The sequence below is a fragment of the Eutrigla gurnardus genome (assembly GCF_963514095.1).
Source record: "Eutrigla gurnardus genome assembly, chromosome: 17".
Lineage (NCBI taxonomy): Eukaryota > Metazoa > Chordata > Actinopteri > Perciformes > Triglidae > Eutrigla > Eutrigla gurnardus.
Window position 1 is genome coordinate 12,680,639 of NC_139928.1, and position 14,001 is coordinate 12,694,639.

The window sequence follows — 14,001 nt, forward strand, 5'->3', positions numbered from 1 at the left end:
GCGGACAGTCTTGGGGAAAGAATAAAAAGTTATTCCGTTTTTATGATGGGAAGCCTCCCATTGGTCAGTTTGTGCAGTATGCAAATGAGGACATCTACGTCAGATCCTGAACTTGAGCGCCATTTTTTTCCTCAATAGGGGAAGAAAGGGACAAAAGCTGACCAAAAAATAACTTCTCTGTAGAGGAGGTTCGCCAACATCGTCCTTCGTGTTTGACTCCATTGTCCGTGCGGCGGCGTGTGTGGACGGAGGATGCTGCTCGGAGGAGTATCTGTGTGCAGCGTCGGTTGGTAGCAGACGCAGCTCACCGACACACACACACATACACACAGTTGAGGGCCGGTGGAAGTGGAAAAACGTTAGCCCCGTCGGAGGTGGCACAGCGACAACTAACGTCAATCCACGCCGAAAGCTGGACGAGGTAAATATCTGCGAGGAGGCTGCGGGCATCCTCGAGAAGGAAGAAGCGGCGTGGCCGGCTTGTTGCTGCCAGTGTGCTACCGGGGGGCTTTTAACGGCTCCAGTGTGGGCAGCATATACTCAGTGTTAGCATGTATGACAAGCTTTTAGTGAGTAGGGGATCTGACGTTAAGGGAAACGTTTTTTTAAATGCGCTAAAATAAGTTTTTCTTCTATTGCCACTAGTCACGGCCAGCGACATATATATTATTCACATAACGTTAGAGACTGACTGTGTGGAAGAGTGTAATCAGCTGTTGCACAGTAAGTTATTTGTATTACCACAATGCTAATGTGACTTAATGATGGATGTTTATCATTCCATTTTTACGCAGGTTTTCTCATGTTAACAGTATGACGTTATACATTGGAACACCATCGGTGTGTAATAACTTTTTTTTAATAACATAGTAAGATGATATACATACGAAACATTAACTGGCCACAGCTAGTTGATTTGATTGTTTTGCCTTTGCCATATTTCTGTTTGTTATTCTTCATTTGTGCAGTCTACATTCACCAAACAACTGTATATTGGGCTGCAGAGGGAAAATAAGTGGAAATTACATTAGTGTACTTTCTAGGCCTTAACTGGAATATATTGCGACTGTGAATGTAGATGTAAGTACACCGAAAAAAACGATTTAGTGAAATTTCAGTGGTTTTCTCGTGGCTTTATAATAATAATAATATATTTTCATGCATTAATGTATGTTTCCCTCCACAAGGCTCGTCTGGAATAATGTATCAGTATCCAGTTGGAAATATTGACAAGATCCGAAAGGCACGCAAGGCTGTGAAAAGCATCTTAGGTCAGATAGGCCTGGAAGACTGCCAAAACCTGTTGAAGGTACGTGTTTTTTTGTTGTTTTTTTTGTGGGGGGGGTCTCAGATTCTGATCATGTAAAGCCAATATAAAATTGTAATTAACAGTTTGTCTTAAATCATATCTTACCCATGTTTTGCAATAACACATGGGTAAAGAACAACAGACATACAGTCTGCCACCTAATCTTGTAATTCAGGAGAAATGCATTTCATGTTAGTTACGATTAATAATTATTAAAGCTGTCAGCCTGACATGAAAAGATTTCATGCAGTGGTGATGGTTATGGTCATATTGAGAGAGCCATTCAGACGGTTTCGGTCTTTGGTTGTTATGGCAACTAGTGGTGTTGGGGGGATATGATATCATCATGTCTAGAGTCATATTCTCTGTGGTGTTGAAATAATGTTGGTGAGCAGGGCTGATTTATGGCAATATTGAATTTATACTATTTTTATCAGGATTGCAGAGATTTTACACCCGATTACCTTGTGGCATTAAAACTCAAATCTTGGATGACACACTCATACTATTTCTACTACTACTACTACTATTTATGAACTACCAATTACACTGCCTCTACAAACAACATGCACTCAGTTGTCAGTTTTTAGGAACTCTCACCTAAAACTAACTCATGAAATAAGAATGTATGGCTTTTTGGACCGTTTTGTTTTAACTCATGAAGTTAAGTGTTGATTGCACAATGTAATGGCTACAGATTAATGACCCCAGCTGCGTTTTAGATTAGATCCATATAAGCCTTGCTTTCACAATGCAATTCTATCTGCATCAACTATAGACAAAGGAGTGGAATTCCCAATCAAATTAATGTAGGTTGGTCAGAGTGGCGGCCATGTTTTTTGTGTTTTTTTTTTTTTGTTGTTTTTTTTTTTTGCTAATCCTTTATTTGATTTCATGTCATGAAAATTCTGCTTCTTCTGTTTCACACTGCCTTAATCAGAGAACTGAGATTGGTGTCTCGGGTTAAAGATGGGATTCTTCTAGCAAGTTGTCTGTTGCCATTTAAACGGTTATGTTCTTGTGTTGTTTACTGTGCAGGATCTCAATGAAAAGTCTGAGAAAAACTCTGAGGAAGAGGAGGTCTTCCAAGAAACTGAGTGGGTCGATATCACAGACGGATACAATGTCAAACAACAGAAAAAGGTGAATATGACACTTTTGGATGTTTTGCTTAAGTTGTTTGCGTATTGGTTACCGTAAGTTGTTGAAAAATGTTAATGACCCGTTTGTTAACTTGTACCGGTCTCATTCAAATTCCTAATTAGAAGAGAGTGGTATCGCTTAAAATGAGTAGCTTGGTATGAATGTTATAATCCTAGTATACACTAAATGTTAATTTGTTCATTTCTCTCTTTCAGTGGCCGTATCGGTCTCGATCTCTGTGCTGCAGCATGTGCAAGTACTCGTCACAAAACATCTACAACTTCAGGAGCCACGTCTCTCGCTGCCATGGATATGTGCAGTCCTTCTGTGCGCTGGCACCCTGTTCCAAGTGCGTTTTCATCGCACACCCCAAGTTTCTCAAGAAGCACATGCTGTTCTTCCACGCCACCTTTATACAGCCACAGAGGGAAGTCGCTCTACCCTCCCACCGTGGTAACGAGCGGTACCAGTGTCGGAGATGTGGATATCCCGCGTCTTCTATCTTCTCGATGAAGAAACACATTATTCTCAGGCACTTGGACATTTTGGCGGAACAGTATATTGGTTACAGACGAGTCCTTCAAGGGACTACATCCATAAAGGTCTACTGCTGCAAGGTATGCAAGGTGAACACTGGAAACCTCGACCAAATGTTGCATCACATGCTGGTTGAGCCTTCGCACTATTCAGTCAGCACACAAGTGCAGAATTTGATTTATGAGAACAAGAACTTCACCATTAAAGCAACGCCTAACGGGAACGGTGTGTTTGTCACATTCCCAAACATTGCTCCTAAACCACAGCAACCTCAAATGTTTAACAGTAAGTCCTTGGTTTTACCAAGTAATGGCCAACCTCCTGGGACTCTGCTGGCATTGCAGCAATATCAAGGAACTACAAACAGTACTACTCTATTTTGTGCCCCTGGAACAAATCAAGCTTTTCTGCCCCCTCAGGCGTCAGCGCTAGTGCAGCTAGCTAGCGCTGAGGCTAAAGGTTTGCTCCAGCCTGGCGCCACAATAGCCCTCCGAGGTGCTTTGCCCCAAGCGCCTGCATCTGTGGTCCATCTTCCCAACGTGTCTCTGAAACAGGCACCTATGGCTCTAACGCCTGCTCAACCGCAGCAGACTCAAGTGCAGAAAGTCCTTCTCCCATCAGGACTGCAGGCCAACGTGGCAGCTGGACCTGGAGCTGCATCTAAGCCTGATTCACAAAATGCGCCGAACCCCATCACCCTACAGGGTACCATGCTGACTTCACAGTCCCTGTTGAGTCACCTGATCCCGACGGGCAACAAGATGAACGGCATGCCCACGTACACGTTTGCTCCTCTGCAAGTAGCAATGCCCGTCCCTCAGAGCACAAGTACCCCTCCCAAGACTGTTGAGCAAACAAAGAACTCCACACCGCAAACTAAGAAATGGATTACCTGTCCCCTCTGCAATGAACTTTTCCCTTCTAACGTCTTTGACGTGCACACAGAGGTCGCTCATCAGACAAAGTCCGTCACATCCAAGTCAGAAAGTGTGGCGGCACGGGCAGCGTTCTTGAAGAAAATGCCCGACAAAACGGTCAAATGTCTAACATGCAAAATTCTTCTATCAGAAAAAAGCGTCTTCCAACACCTGCTGCATGGCCTGAATTGTTTGTACTGCTCAGCTCTGTTCTTTTCAATCAAACAGCTTGTTGAACACGTAAAGCAGCACAATCCCACAAGCAAGACATACTGTGATTTCCTGCGGCAGAAGTACAGGGTCTACTCGAAAGGTGTGGGAGGAATCCTGTTCCCTTACTTCGATGTCCACACCACTGCACCAAAAGAGGTCCTAGGAGACACCGAGGTGAATCTGGCTCTGGTCACAAATTCACTCGACCTGATCTTCTTTAAGTTGCAGCCCAGCAGCCAGCCAGATATCTGCATGACACCTGCAAAAATCAACAGCGCATATTGTCCGTTCTGTGACGAGAAGTTTCAGAATGAAGCCAAACACCTTCAGCACCTGAAACAAAAACACTTGGTAGCGCCCACCATTCATGCTATCCTCAAGACGGAGGCTTTCAAGTGCATATACTGCAATGGCGTGTACACGGGAAAGGTCACCCAGCAGGCGGTGATGCTCCACATTCAGCGATGCCGGTGTTCACCGAAACAACAACCGCCCAAAACTACAGCGCCACCACCTCCTCCTCTACCACCACCACCACCACCACCAGCTCTGCAGGCACCAAAACCACTTCAGCAGCTCAGTCAGCCACTCTACTTTATCCAGATGCCACAAGGCATGACAATAAAACCGACTTTAGCTCCAGCTCGTGTGATCGCGGCTGCACCCGCTGCACAGCGACCTGAGACGGAAGCAGAGGTGCAGTCCAAGAAGAGGCTGGAGGCCGCATGGAGGGAGGTCTTGGAAACCAACAAACGAGAGAGGGAACAAAAGGCAGCCATACGCAAGAAGCGAGAGCAGGAGAAGTCGTTGCCCGCACCAGAACCTGTGCCTGATCCCACAGTGAAGCTGGTGTTGCAGCCCACCCCTGTCGAGCGGTTCTGCGGCGAAGACCGCATAGACTTCATATCCAAATACTTCAACCGTAACCCCTATGCGAACAAAACGGAGATCGACGAGCTGACAAAGAGGCTGTCCCTCCCCAAATCAGAGTTGGCGGGTCACTTCAACAAGAGGCGCAGCAAGTGCATGAAGAGTCTTAAGAGGAGCACGGCGGCCGTGTTCATGGGCTTCAACATGACGGAACTGAGCAAAGTCAAGCACAATCTCATTATCCCCGAACAGCAGCCCATCGAATCAACAGACCAGCAGCCCACCAATGCAACAGGGCAGACGGGAAATGGGGAGGACGAACCAGAACCAATGGATCAAAGTGGAAATGAGAAAGTACCAGAGGGGGAACCGGTGGAGCAGATGGAATAAATCATCAATTTGCTTAAATGGAACGGCAGCACATACAGATGTCTCTTATAATGAATGGAATACACCCCAAATAATGACGGTCCTCTGTGTTGATGGTCACTCGAGACGTTCATCATGCAGTGCATACAAAGTATTACTTAACAGATTGCCTGTGAGGACAGTATCGTAATGTAGCTCACATTAATAGTGCTTTAGTCTGACTTCAGTATGTCAGTGGCCTAATTTCCACAAACGCAGAGAAATGAAGATACAGATGTATCTTGGGTGAGATATAAATGGTGTCGGACTGTTGAGCTGCAACATTATTTAGCTGGTTTACGAACCCTTATTCAACTATGGCTACTGACTTCAACTCGAGCACTGATTTGTTCCTGGTAGCTGCTTTTTTGCACCCTTTATTTAAGCCCATTTGTAATTCTGATTCCTACATCACTGCTAGTCTGTTTATATCAGGATTAAGTGCACACATCAACATAGACTTAGTTAATCATTATTATACTTTTCTTTCATAAATGGGTTTTTTTTTTGGTGCTTTTTTTTAAAAATCATATTTGGACCTGTTTGTGTGTGTGTGTGTTTCTTTTTGTTGTTCACCCCACCACCCCTACATTTAAACTGTTCATGGGGGAAATGGTTCTTGCTCAGCCAACTCCTGCAGGAGGTGAATGTCCATCTTGCAGTTTTGAAGCCAAATTCTTAAGAATGTACGTTTGAGTTGTCAGGTTGTCAACTCTTGGTTCTCTGGCCATGTTGCTTACGTGAGCCTTTGTTGTATTGTCAGATGAAATTATGATCTGTGCTGTTGTGAAGATTGAATAGTGGAAATTTACCTAGAGTTTCAACAACATATAAAACAAGTTATTGGTATCTCATCCTCTGTTCTCCTGACGGTTGTTTTTTTTTTTTTTTTTTTGTACTACACGTGTATTTTCTATAATGCTATAAGGATAAAAATGTTGGGAGAGGTACAAATGATCATGCTGTCCAAGGCCACTGTGTTGTAACAAAAGATTGGTTTCCTTTTACGTTAATGATACATTCATTTTTATTTTTCAGTTTGTAATAAAAACCTATTATTTTAAATCATTGTGTTAAAGCACCCCAAGGTGTTTTTTCCTTCATGTGTATCTGAATAACATGAAAAAAGAGTGAATACTTCAGGCCGGTCTTATTCCTTAATCAGCAGCAAAAGAAGATATGGGTTAAAGTCGGAATGAATGCTGACAAGAGTGTCTTGAGGGTCATCAGTGTTTAATATTCCCCTGAAATATAACAATTTAATGCCTGTCACATTTAGTCTTCCATTGTGGTGGCTCTAAAATAATGTGCATCAATTAGCTCAAAATAAAAGACAAGGTGTGAGGTATGATTCGAGCCCGGCCAAACGTCTTATTATTACGTGCATGCACTACCAACTTGTGGCCACAAGGTGGTGCCAACTCAACGTTGTAGTAGAGTCTTTACTTTTAGACCTTGGAAGTTTACAAAAGCTTAACTCAAGGTCCCGTTACTAGCTTCCCACAAGGTCTGTTAACACAATCCCACAGTCGTCATCACCATTACATATCACATCATAATGTTATTGGCATAATTATACTTTTACTTGCATAATTGACATAATGACTGAGGCTGTGAAATGCTGTTGAAAGCTCCAGAAACTGCTAGACTGAACTTAATAGCTTCTCTTATGTGAACTCAATCTCTACTTTGTGTCTATTCTGATTTGATCAAGGATCGAGGGGCCGCTATAGTTGTTTGTTTGAATGGCCTCCAGTCTCTTCTGGTACTCCGCCGGGAGTCCATTCTGCTCTGCACCCAGACACAACACCTTAGATGAAACGGAAACAGAGAGATTCAAATTATGGTATTTTAATCACAACATTTGAATGAGCAGAATGGAATCTTCATTTAGAACAAGTGTGTTGTCTTTAGACGTGTGTTTGTGTTTATGTGCACACACACACCTGTTTGTACTGAGGAGAGGGAAGGCAGGCGTGGTAGTTGTTCATCTGATAGGTCCTGCAGAGGATGAGTCCTTCGTTGGTCTCCACTGAAATCTCAAGTGGGGAGTATTTTCCCTCTTTCACCCCTTCCTGTCTGAGGACACAGATGGAGGAACCACAATGCAGTTTGTTAAAATGTCACATATTCACGGTTAAACATTCATGTTTGTGTCTCACTTGTCTAGGTTTGAGAGGTCCTCCTTGCTCAAAGTCCAGATCACCCCCCACACTTCTGCCCCGGGACGGGACGAAATGGTGGCCGCTCCACCATGCCAACTAGTGACCACATGTGTCCCGTACAGGCCAAAGATCAATTCATAGTCCTGCACACAAACGGGGGGAGGGGGGTGGAGATGGGGGTAGGACGTTAAGGACAAAAGGCTGTGAATTGTGATGATGCATTGTGCATTTTAGACAACATGCTTTTTATGTCACCCTAATGTAAAGAGGGGTGCCATGTTTGTGTTTTCAGCAGTATCCCCAGTGTGCCCGTTTGCTGTTGGTTATCACAACATGGCCGGGGCCTGTTGTTGACCTGTGTTCAAGTGAGCCGGCATGCAAAAACCCCGTCATGTCATCCTCCTCTCAGCCTCTGCTTGAACTTTAATGCTTTAAGTCGTGGACCAAGAAGGCCCCATGGTTTAACAATCATTTCCTCCTAATAAAAAGTTAAAAACTACATTATATTCCAGTTGTAATTAAATTTAGTTATTGTATTGTACCGTTTTTGTTTTAAAAAATGGAGCTCCAATGTTAAAATACCATCAAATAAACATATTTGACCATTCATAAAAACCTTTCCTAGTTGGTAAGCTGAAATTCCTGTTTAGGTTGATCCAGAATTCCAACGGAAATGTCACTTAAATTACATTTTGATATTCATAACTTGAAACACGCCTTAAGAGGATAATGGAAATAGAAATATCAATGTAATTTGAGCTGACTTTCCCTTTAAATTTGATCAGAAAATGTGCAGTAAATTCATGTGACATTTGAAACACATGAATTGAACACATAAACATGAAACCAATTGAAAGATCAGTTAACCAGCGAGGGAGATATTTTAATGACAGGTCAAATATGATTACTTGATGACGTCTTATCTTTCTTCCTTTTGATAAAAACAATACAGTTGAATGATGGTTATTTTAACTGTATTTTCTTTCGTTTTGAACTCCAAGCCACTCCAATCACCCGTACCGTAACTCCAGGAGTAGACGAGCGTTACCATTCAAGCGTCTTACCGGTGGTTTACTGCGAGCAACAATTACATTATTAATTAAATACCGGTAATAAAAGACGACGTGTTGTGTCCCGACTGTCCACGTCCATGTCGTCATAACACATCGGCGTATGCTAATCAACCAATAACTTTATGTCATACAAACACACACAGCCACGATAGAAGGTACTCTAAAGCAGCTCGTTACCACTAGGAGGTATGTTTGCTCCCAAATCAACTGAATACTAAATTGGTAATAGTGACAAAGCAAAAATAAAGCCATTTTATATTTACCTTAACTCGGCCGGTGGTGTAAAACGTGGCAGACGGGTTTCCCAGTTGCAATCTTTCCTTTAACAGGTTGCTTCCAAACGCGAAGTACATAAAGCGACCGTTCATTTTCGACATCCGCCGGTTCCCTCCGACTGGACGACACGGAGCTCAGCTTCCTCTTGGTGTTCAGCCAAAGCAGGAGGACTACCGGCGCCCGACAAGTGTCCAAATGCTTCAAAAGCTGCGTCTTCCTGTCCCGTCAAAGGCGACAGTGACCATCTGGCAGCGCGGCATTCACTCGATTTGATGCGGACACTCGTGAGCCACCGTCGAAGATGTCGCAGCTCCCGAAACCACAGATGTCAGACTTTAAGAGGAACTCAAGCCCCAAACCACGTTTTAAGCTGAATACTAGTGAATATTAAGCGGTGTTGTTAAATGCTCCAGTTCCAAATCTTAATGTTTACTTGAACAGTATTTGAATTATACCTCTATAAATGTGCGTAGCGACTGCCCTCTACTGGTGGAACCTCGGCAATTGAATTTTGCCATTAGGCAGATCTGGTGCAAGGTGATGTAAATGGAGTCAGATAAATCATCGCTTATTATACCCATGATCAGGAAATACATGAAAGTTTGCTACTCCTTGAGTGGAAAATATATATATATATTTTTTTTTAAATAAAGTTTGTTTGACTCCATCTTTAATTGCACATCTGTTATTAAATGCCTTTTAAAAATAATTTTGTACGGGTGTGCTAGGTGTCCCTTGAAAAAGGCATTTTATATTAATGGACTTCCTGGTTTAATAAATAAAATGATTTACTGCTGGGTAAAAAAAAAAAAAACATTACTACTGGATCAGATTAGGAGTTTACAATCACGTCTCCATGTCTTTTATTAATGTATTTCTTCCTCAACTATATTTTTCATCTTCAGTTGCTGACTCCTACGTTTTGACCAAATCAGATTAAAACTGGACATATATTTAGAATGCAATGTAGGCTACAGCCTAATTAACACTGTCCGATATCATCCATTAAGGAATTGCAAGTCTCGTAAATGATGAATTAGTGGCACTGAATAAATATTTAGTTCGTGACACTTTTTCCTCACTCTGACTGGCTCTTTTAAAATATAAACGTGCACAGTCCAGATGTGAATTACATGCATTAACAGCTCTACGTCCAGTGGAATAAAATGGATACTGCCTTTTATTGACCCATGATATCAGAGCTCTATTGATAATGACTTTTCCCCATTCAAAAGCTTTACTCCTTTTCCACCGATGCATTTTGAGGGCCAGTTCGGAAGTGCCTATCGTGAACCAGTTATTCCTGTTTCCACAGCTAAAGGACCAAAGAACCGGCTCTCGGCCAGGAAAACAGGTTCCCGAGCGGCACAATCGACGGTTTTGAACCGTTCGCAAACCTACGTCAGGGGTTGGGGGCGGGTGCAGTTTTACCAACGTTTAACGTTTTACCAAACTATCACAGAAACTAGCTACACGCAATACTGTACCACAGTTTAAAAGTGGGGAAGAGTACTGTTACACTATTCCTGAATGTAATTCAACCTTTACCTTGTTTCAAATGCAGACATTTGAAAATAGTTCAGTTTTATGTGTCAAAAAAAGTTATTTAAAAAAAAAAAAACTTCATATGCATCATCGTGTAGATTCCAGTTTATGTTGAATTTCTTTCTAAATTAGCACTTGGGGAATAGTTTGCATGCAAAGGTTCTTTATTCAGCCATGTAATGAAAACATAATGTTAAACCAAGAGAGTGACGGGAACAAAACAAACTGTTACCAATGCAAAATAATCCAAAGAGTCACTCCATCCTTTTAATAAGGACTTTAATGTACAAAATACGTGGGGAAAAAAACAAAACGGAAAAAAACATGGAAATTCAAAAATTGTTTCCTCTGCGAAAAGAAAAAAATCCTGTACAAACAGTGGGATGTTGGCCGACAAATGCTTGGCCTGGTGATCATCTCCTTGGGCCACCCCGGCCTCGTCCCCTTCCTCTGCCACGGCCTCGTCCTCTGCCTCGTCCCCGCCCAGCCACTGAGAAGGAACAGTACGACAGTCAGCATCATGTGGCAAACATTGACCAATGTTCAGTCACAATATTGACTACGTTGTGACATGGGCTACTCAACATTTAGAATAGTTTAACCCTCCTGTGAATATCAACTCAAGACCAAATATCAGGTAATTTTCTAAAAAGTATTAAAAAAATCCCGGTAGACATGAAGGCAAGCAAACAATTAGTAAAAGACAGGCAATCATAATTTAAACCAGCAGACCGGTTCCAATAAAAACAAGGCAGAAACTTTCCTACAGAGAATTCAAACAGCCTCAACTGTGTTGATGAGCTCTCCACACACATACAACCAAGACCTGTTTAGGGTTTAACCAACCCAAATAACCAAGATCCCACTAAGCAGTGCTACAATGGTGGCAGTCATCAACTCAAGAAGTTGCATAAGGGGTTCTCAATCTGGCTTCAAGTGCATTCACATAAAAAAGTGGTGGTGTTTACAGCATATGACTAACCACAAACATGGACAGGTCTAAAGTCAGCAGAGCAGCATATTAAATAATATTATGAACATATAAAGAAGTTCACACAATCTTGGCTAAAAGCAATAGAGTCTGAACTAACAAGGACGACAGCCGTCAATAAATGTGTTAATGCATAAATTAATAGAATAATAATATCCCTGACCCATCTAGAGCACCGACTATAATTACATTGGTGGGTTTCATTAAATTAATGTGTTGCTTAGATGTATTTTTTAAAGAATAGAAGAGAGTTGATGCATTCCCTTCGGGAAAGAATGGCAAGCAGAACAATTTTAGACTCATTTTTTCAGCTGCAACTCCAGTGCTGTGAAACAGACTTTGAGCAAATAGAAAACAGAATGAATATGAAAAGGCAATAAGAATACTTTTTCACATTATCTTCCACAGCATACATTACTGGTATATGCCAGTGATATTATATACCTATTCATTTGCGGATTTTTTTGCCCACTGCCTGTTAAAACTGAGTCTGGATCATGAGAAACTTCACATTTGTGTAATATCTCACAGCAATCCACACACCAAGCTTTACTTGGCCAGTAGGCTTTTCTACTTGTTGATCACTTATCTCAAACCTAAGCAGCTCCAGAGCAGTAATAGAAACATTGCCATTATAAAGCCAATCATCTATCAATATGCTTGTTCAACAAGCATAAACCTCATATAAACATGTAAAAGTGGGATGTATTAACAGACTCTGTCCGGCAGCATCTTATCCACCACTGCTGCTAGAGCTATAAACAAGTACGCTACTTTGTTCAGTTGCCTCTTAGTCAGGAATTTGATTTATTTTCTGTTTTTCCTATTAGATATTAATGAGTTTATATAGTGACCGCGTTGTTGTAAACATGACTGTTGCTTCAATAGAAATTACATTTAGCCTTGTATTTAAAATGTTCAATTCTCATCTGATTCTGAAATTAAAGACAACCAGGCTGACATAGAAAATGTAGAGCTAATATGCACGCTCCAGTATTCCTTAATTTATCTCAAGTGGTCCCATCACTGCTATATTGAGAGAATGATCCATTTCGCCACCAAACTATCCAGCGTTTGCAATAAATAATTGGTGACCAGTGCACTCTATAGTTCTGTCTGTGTTGTACACCTTGACTATGTTTTGACAGTCCTCACCTGCTTCTCTCTTCTTGGACTTTATCTTTGGCTCGATGTCAACCAGCAGGGTGTCCAGTGGGAGGCTGTCGGGAAGGATGAAGTAGCGAATGTTGTTGCCACGGATACTCAGTGATTCCAGCTGAGTGGGCTCCCTGTTCTTCAGGGTCATTTTCACTGCCTTCAGGTGGGTGTTCATGCTCACGTCAACACCTAAATGGGTAACAGAAAGGACATTGGAATTTGCACACAGACAATACAAAACATTACTCCAACACACAGAACTGAAGAGTAAGTGATACATACTAAGTCGTCTACATCTTAAAACATCCGTCTGTGTAGTTTACCTGCATAGGAGGACATTCAACATTTAATAATGCATCGGCCGGCTCTTACCTGTGATTGTGCCATGGACCTGGGTGCCATTCTTCAGTTCAATGGTAACCGTCTCATGGCTCAGTTTCATCAAAAACCTGCAAGTATCATTGGACAAGATTACAGCTTGAACACTTCGTCCTGCGAGCTCAACGGTTCCCATTTCCTCATGATTATACACACACAACGATTAGTCTGAAGCTAACCAGTTAGCTACCGACTGTTTAGCTTTCAGCACCAAAACAAAAGAAACGTTACTTCGGGATGCGACTAGGACTTCAAAATCACGTTGCTAACTGAACTTAACAGAGAGAAAACAAGCGAGGCCTGCGAGTTAACTAGCTAACATTCATGTCGGTATGTTTGTTAAAAGCTAGTTAGCTAACATTACGGCTATAATATGTGCGAGCTTTCACTGCTATGTCTAAAGTCCAACAATAATTAAGAACACGACCTACGTGTGTTTATGCATTTGTTCATTATAATGTTATTTCAGAGCCTTGAGCGCGGCCATTGTAACGCCAGATAGTTTCCATTCATTCCGTTGAACGCTTCCCGCCTCATCGACACCGTCTCTCCGTTTACATCTAAATCCATCCATCAACACGGCCTCGTTTTTATCACATACAGACATATCATCTGTTAAATGGTGACTTTTAAAAAACACTTACCTGACTAGTTTCATGATGGTGACAGACTGTAGAGAAAAATCCTCCACAGAGACAAAAATTACAGCGCTCGAGTGAAAAAACACAGGCCGCTGTTGTACGATTTACGTTTCAGTCGCACTGATACGACGTCATCGAATGAGCGACCGCGAAGAAGGAACTGATACTGTATCGCCGCCTACCGGCGGAGTAATGTACAGCGAGGGGCGAAGCCAAACTCTTTATAAACTCAACCTAACTTCACAGACAGTTAAGTCTATGGTTTCGACTCGTATGAAAAAACCTTCATTGCATTTCAGAGCAGAGTAATATCAGAAAGCACGTGTTTGCTTAATAAATATACAACAGCTTCAGATTTGTTACCAGCTAAAGATTTT

General features: G+C 41.9%; 3 protein-coding genes across 3 annotated transcripts; 1 reads left to right on the forward strand and 2 right to left on the reverse strand.

Annotated features, from left to right (window-relative positions):
- The first annotated feature begins 32 nt into the window (after positions 1-32).
- Positions 33-6,462, forward strand: adnp2b (ADNP homeobox 2b). The gene is made up of 4 exons (XM_084031710.1): positions 33-421; positions 1,188-1,309; positions 2,348-2,452; positions 2,668-6,462. The coding sequence occupies exons 2-4, from the start codon at positions 1,202-1,204 to the stop codon at positions 5,377-5,379; spliced, it is 2,925 nt and encodes a 974-aa protein (XP_083887836.1). The 5' UTR covers positions 33-421; positions 1,188-1,201; the 3' UTR covers positions 5,380-6,462.
- Positions 6,463-6,613: 151 nt separating this feature from the next.
- ggcta (gamma-glutamylcyclotransferase a) lies at positions 6,614-9,199 on the reverse strand. Its single transcript, XM_084031711.1, has 4 exons — positions 8,899-9,199; positions 7,560-7,705; positions 7,344-7,476; positions 6,614-7,207 (listed from the first exon to the last, which is right to left on the reverse strand). Exons 1-4 carry the CDS (start codon positions 9,010-9,012, stop codon positions 7,082-7,084), a joined length of 519 nt encoding a protein of 172 aa, XP_083887837.1. The 5' UTR covers positions 9,013-9,199; the 3' UTR covers positions 6,614-7,081.
- Positions 9,200-10,546: 1,347 nt separating this feature from the next.
- On the reverse strand, positions 10,547-13,763 carry snrpd1 (small nuclear ribonucleoprotein D1 polypeptide). Its single transcript, XM_084032023.1, has 4 exons — positions 13,628-13,763; positions 12,978-13,054; positions 12,603-12,794; positions 10,547-10,946 (listed from the first exon to the last, which is right to left on the reverse strand). The coding sequence occupies exons 1-4, from the start codon at positions 13,639-13,641 to the stop codon at positions 10,870-10,872; spliced, it is 360 nt and encodes a 119-aa protein (XP_083888149.1). The 5' UTR covers positions 13,642-13,763; the 3' UTR covers positions 10,547-10,869.
- Positions 13,764-14,001: the final 238 nt, after the last annotated feature.

What these genes read in the sequence shown, in the direction of transcription:
- ggcta (XM_084031711.1), bottom strand. Translation starts at nt 9,012, where the DNA reads ATGTCGAAAATGAACGGTCGCTTTATGTACTTCGCGTTTGGAAGCAAC. An exon ending in ACACCACCGGCCGAGTTAAG is followed by an intron (nt 7,706 to 8,898) that starts GTAAATATAAAA and finishes GTTTGTGTGCAG; the next exon opens with GACTATGAATTGATCTTTGG. An exon ending in GACCTCTCAAACCTAGACAA is followed by an intron (nt 7,477 to 7,559) that starts GTGAGACACAAA and finishes CTGTGTCCTCAG; the next exon opens with ACAGGAAGGGGTGAAAGAGG.
- adnp2b (XM_084031710.1), top strand. Translation starts at nt 1,202, where the DNA reads ATGTATCAGTATCCAGTTGGAAATATTGACAAGATCCGAAAGGCACGC. An exon ending in ACTGCCAAAACCTGTTGAAG is followed by an intron (nt 1,310 to 2,347) that starts GTACGTGTTTTT and finishes TTTACTGTGCAG; the next exon opens with GATCTCAATGAAAAGTCTGA. An exon ending in ATGTCAAACAACAGAAAAAG is followed by an intron (nt 2,453 to 2,667) that starts GTGAATATGACA and finishes TCTCTCTTTCAG; the next exon opens with TGGCCGTATCGGTCTCGATC.
- snrpd1 (XM_084032023.1), bottom strand. An exon ending in GGTCCATGGCACAATCACAG is followed by an intron (nt 12,795 to 12,977) that starts GTAAGAGCCGGC and finishes TTACCCATTTAG; the next exon opens with GTGTTGACGTGAGCATGAAC. An exon ending in GTCCAAGAAGAGAGAAGCAG is followed by an intron (nt 10,947 to 12,602) that starts GTGAGGACTGTC and finishes GTTCCTTCTCAG; the next exon opens with TGGCTGGGCGGGGACGAGGC.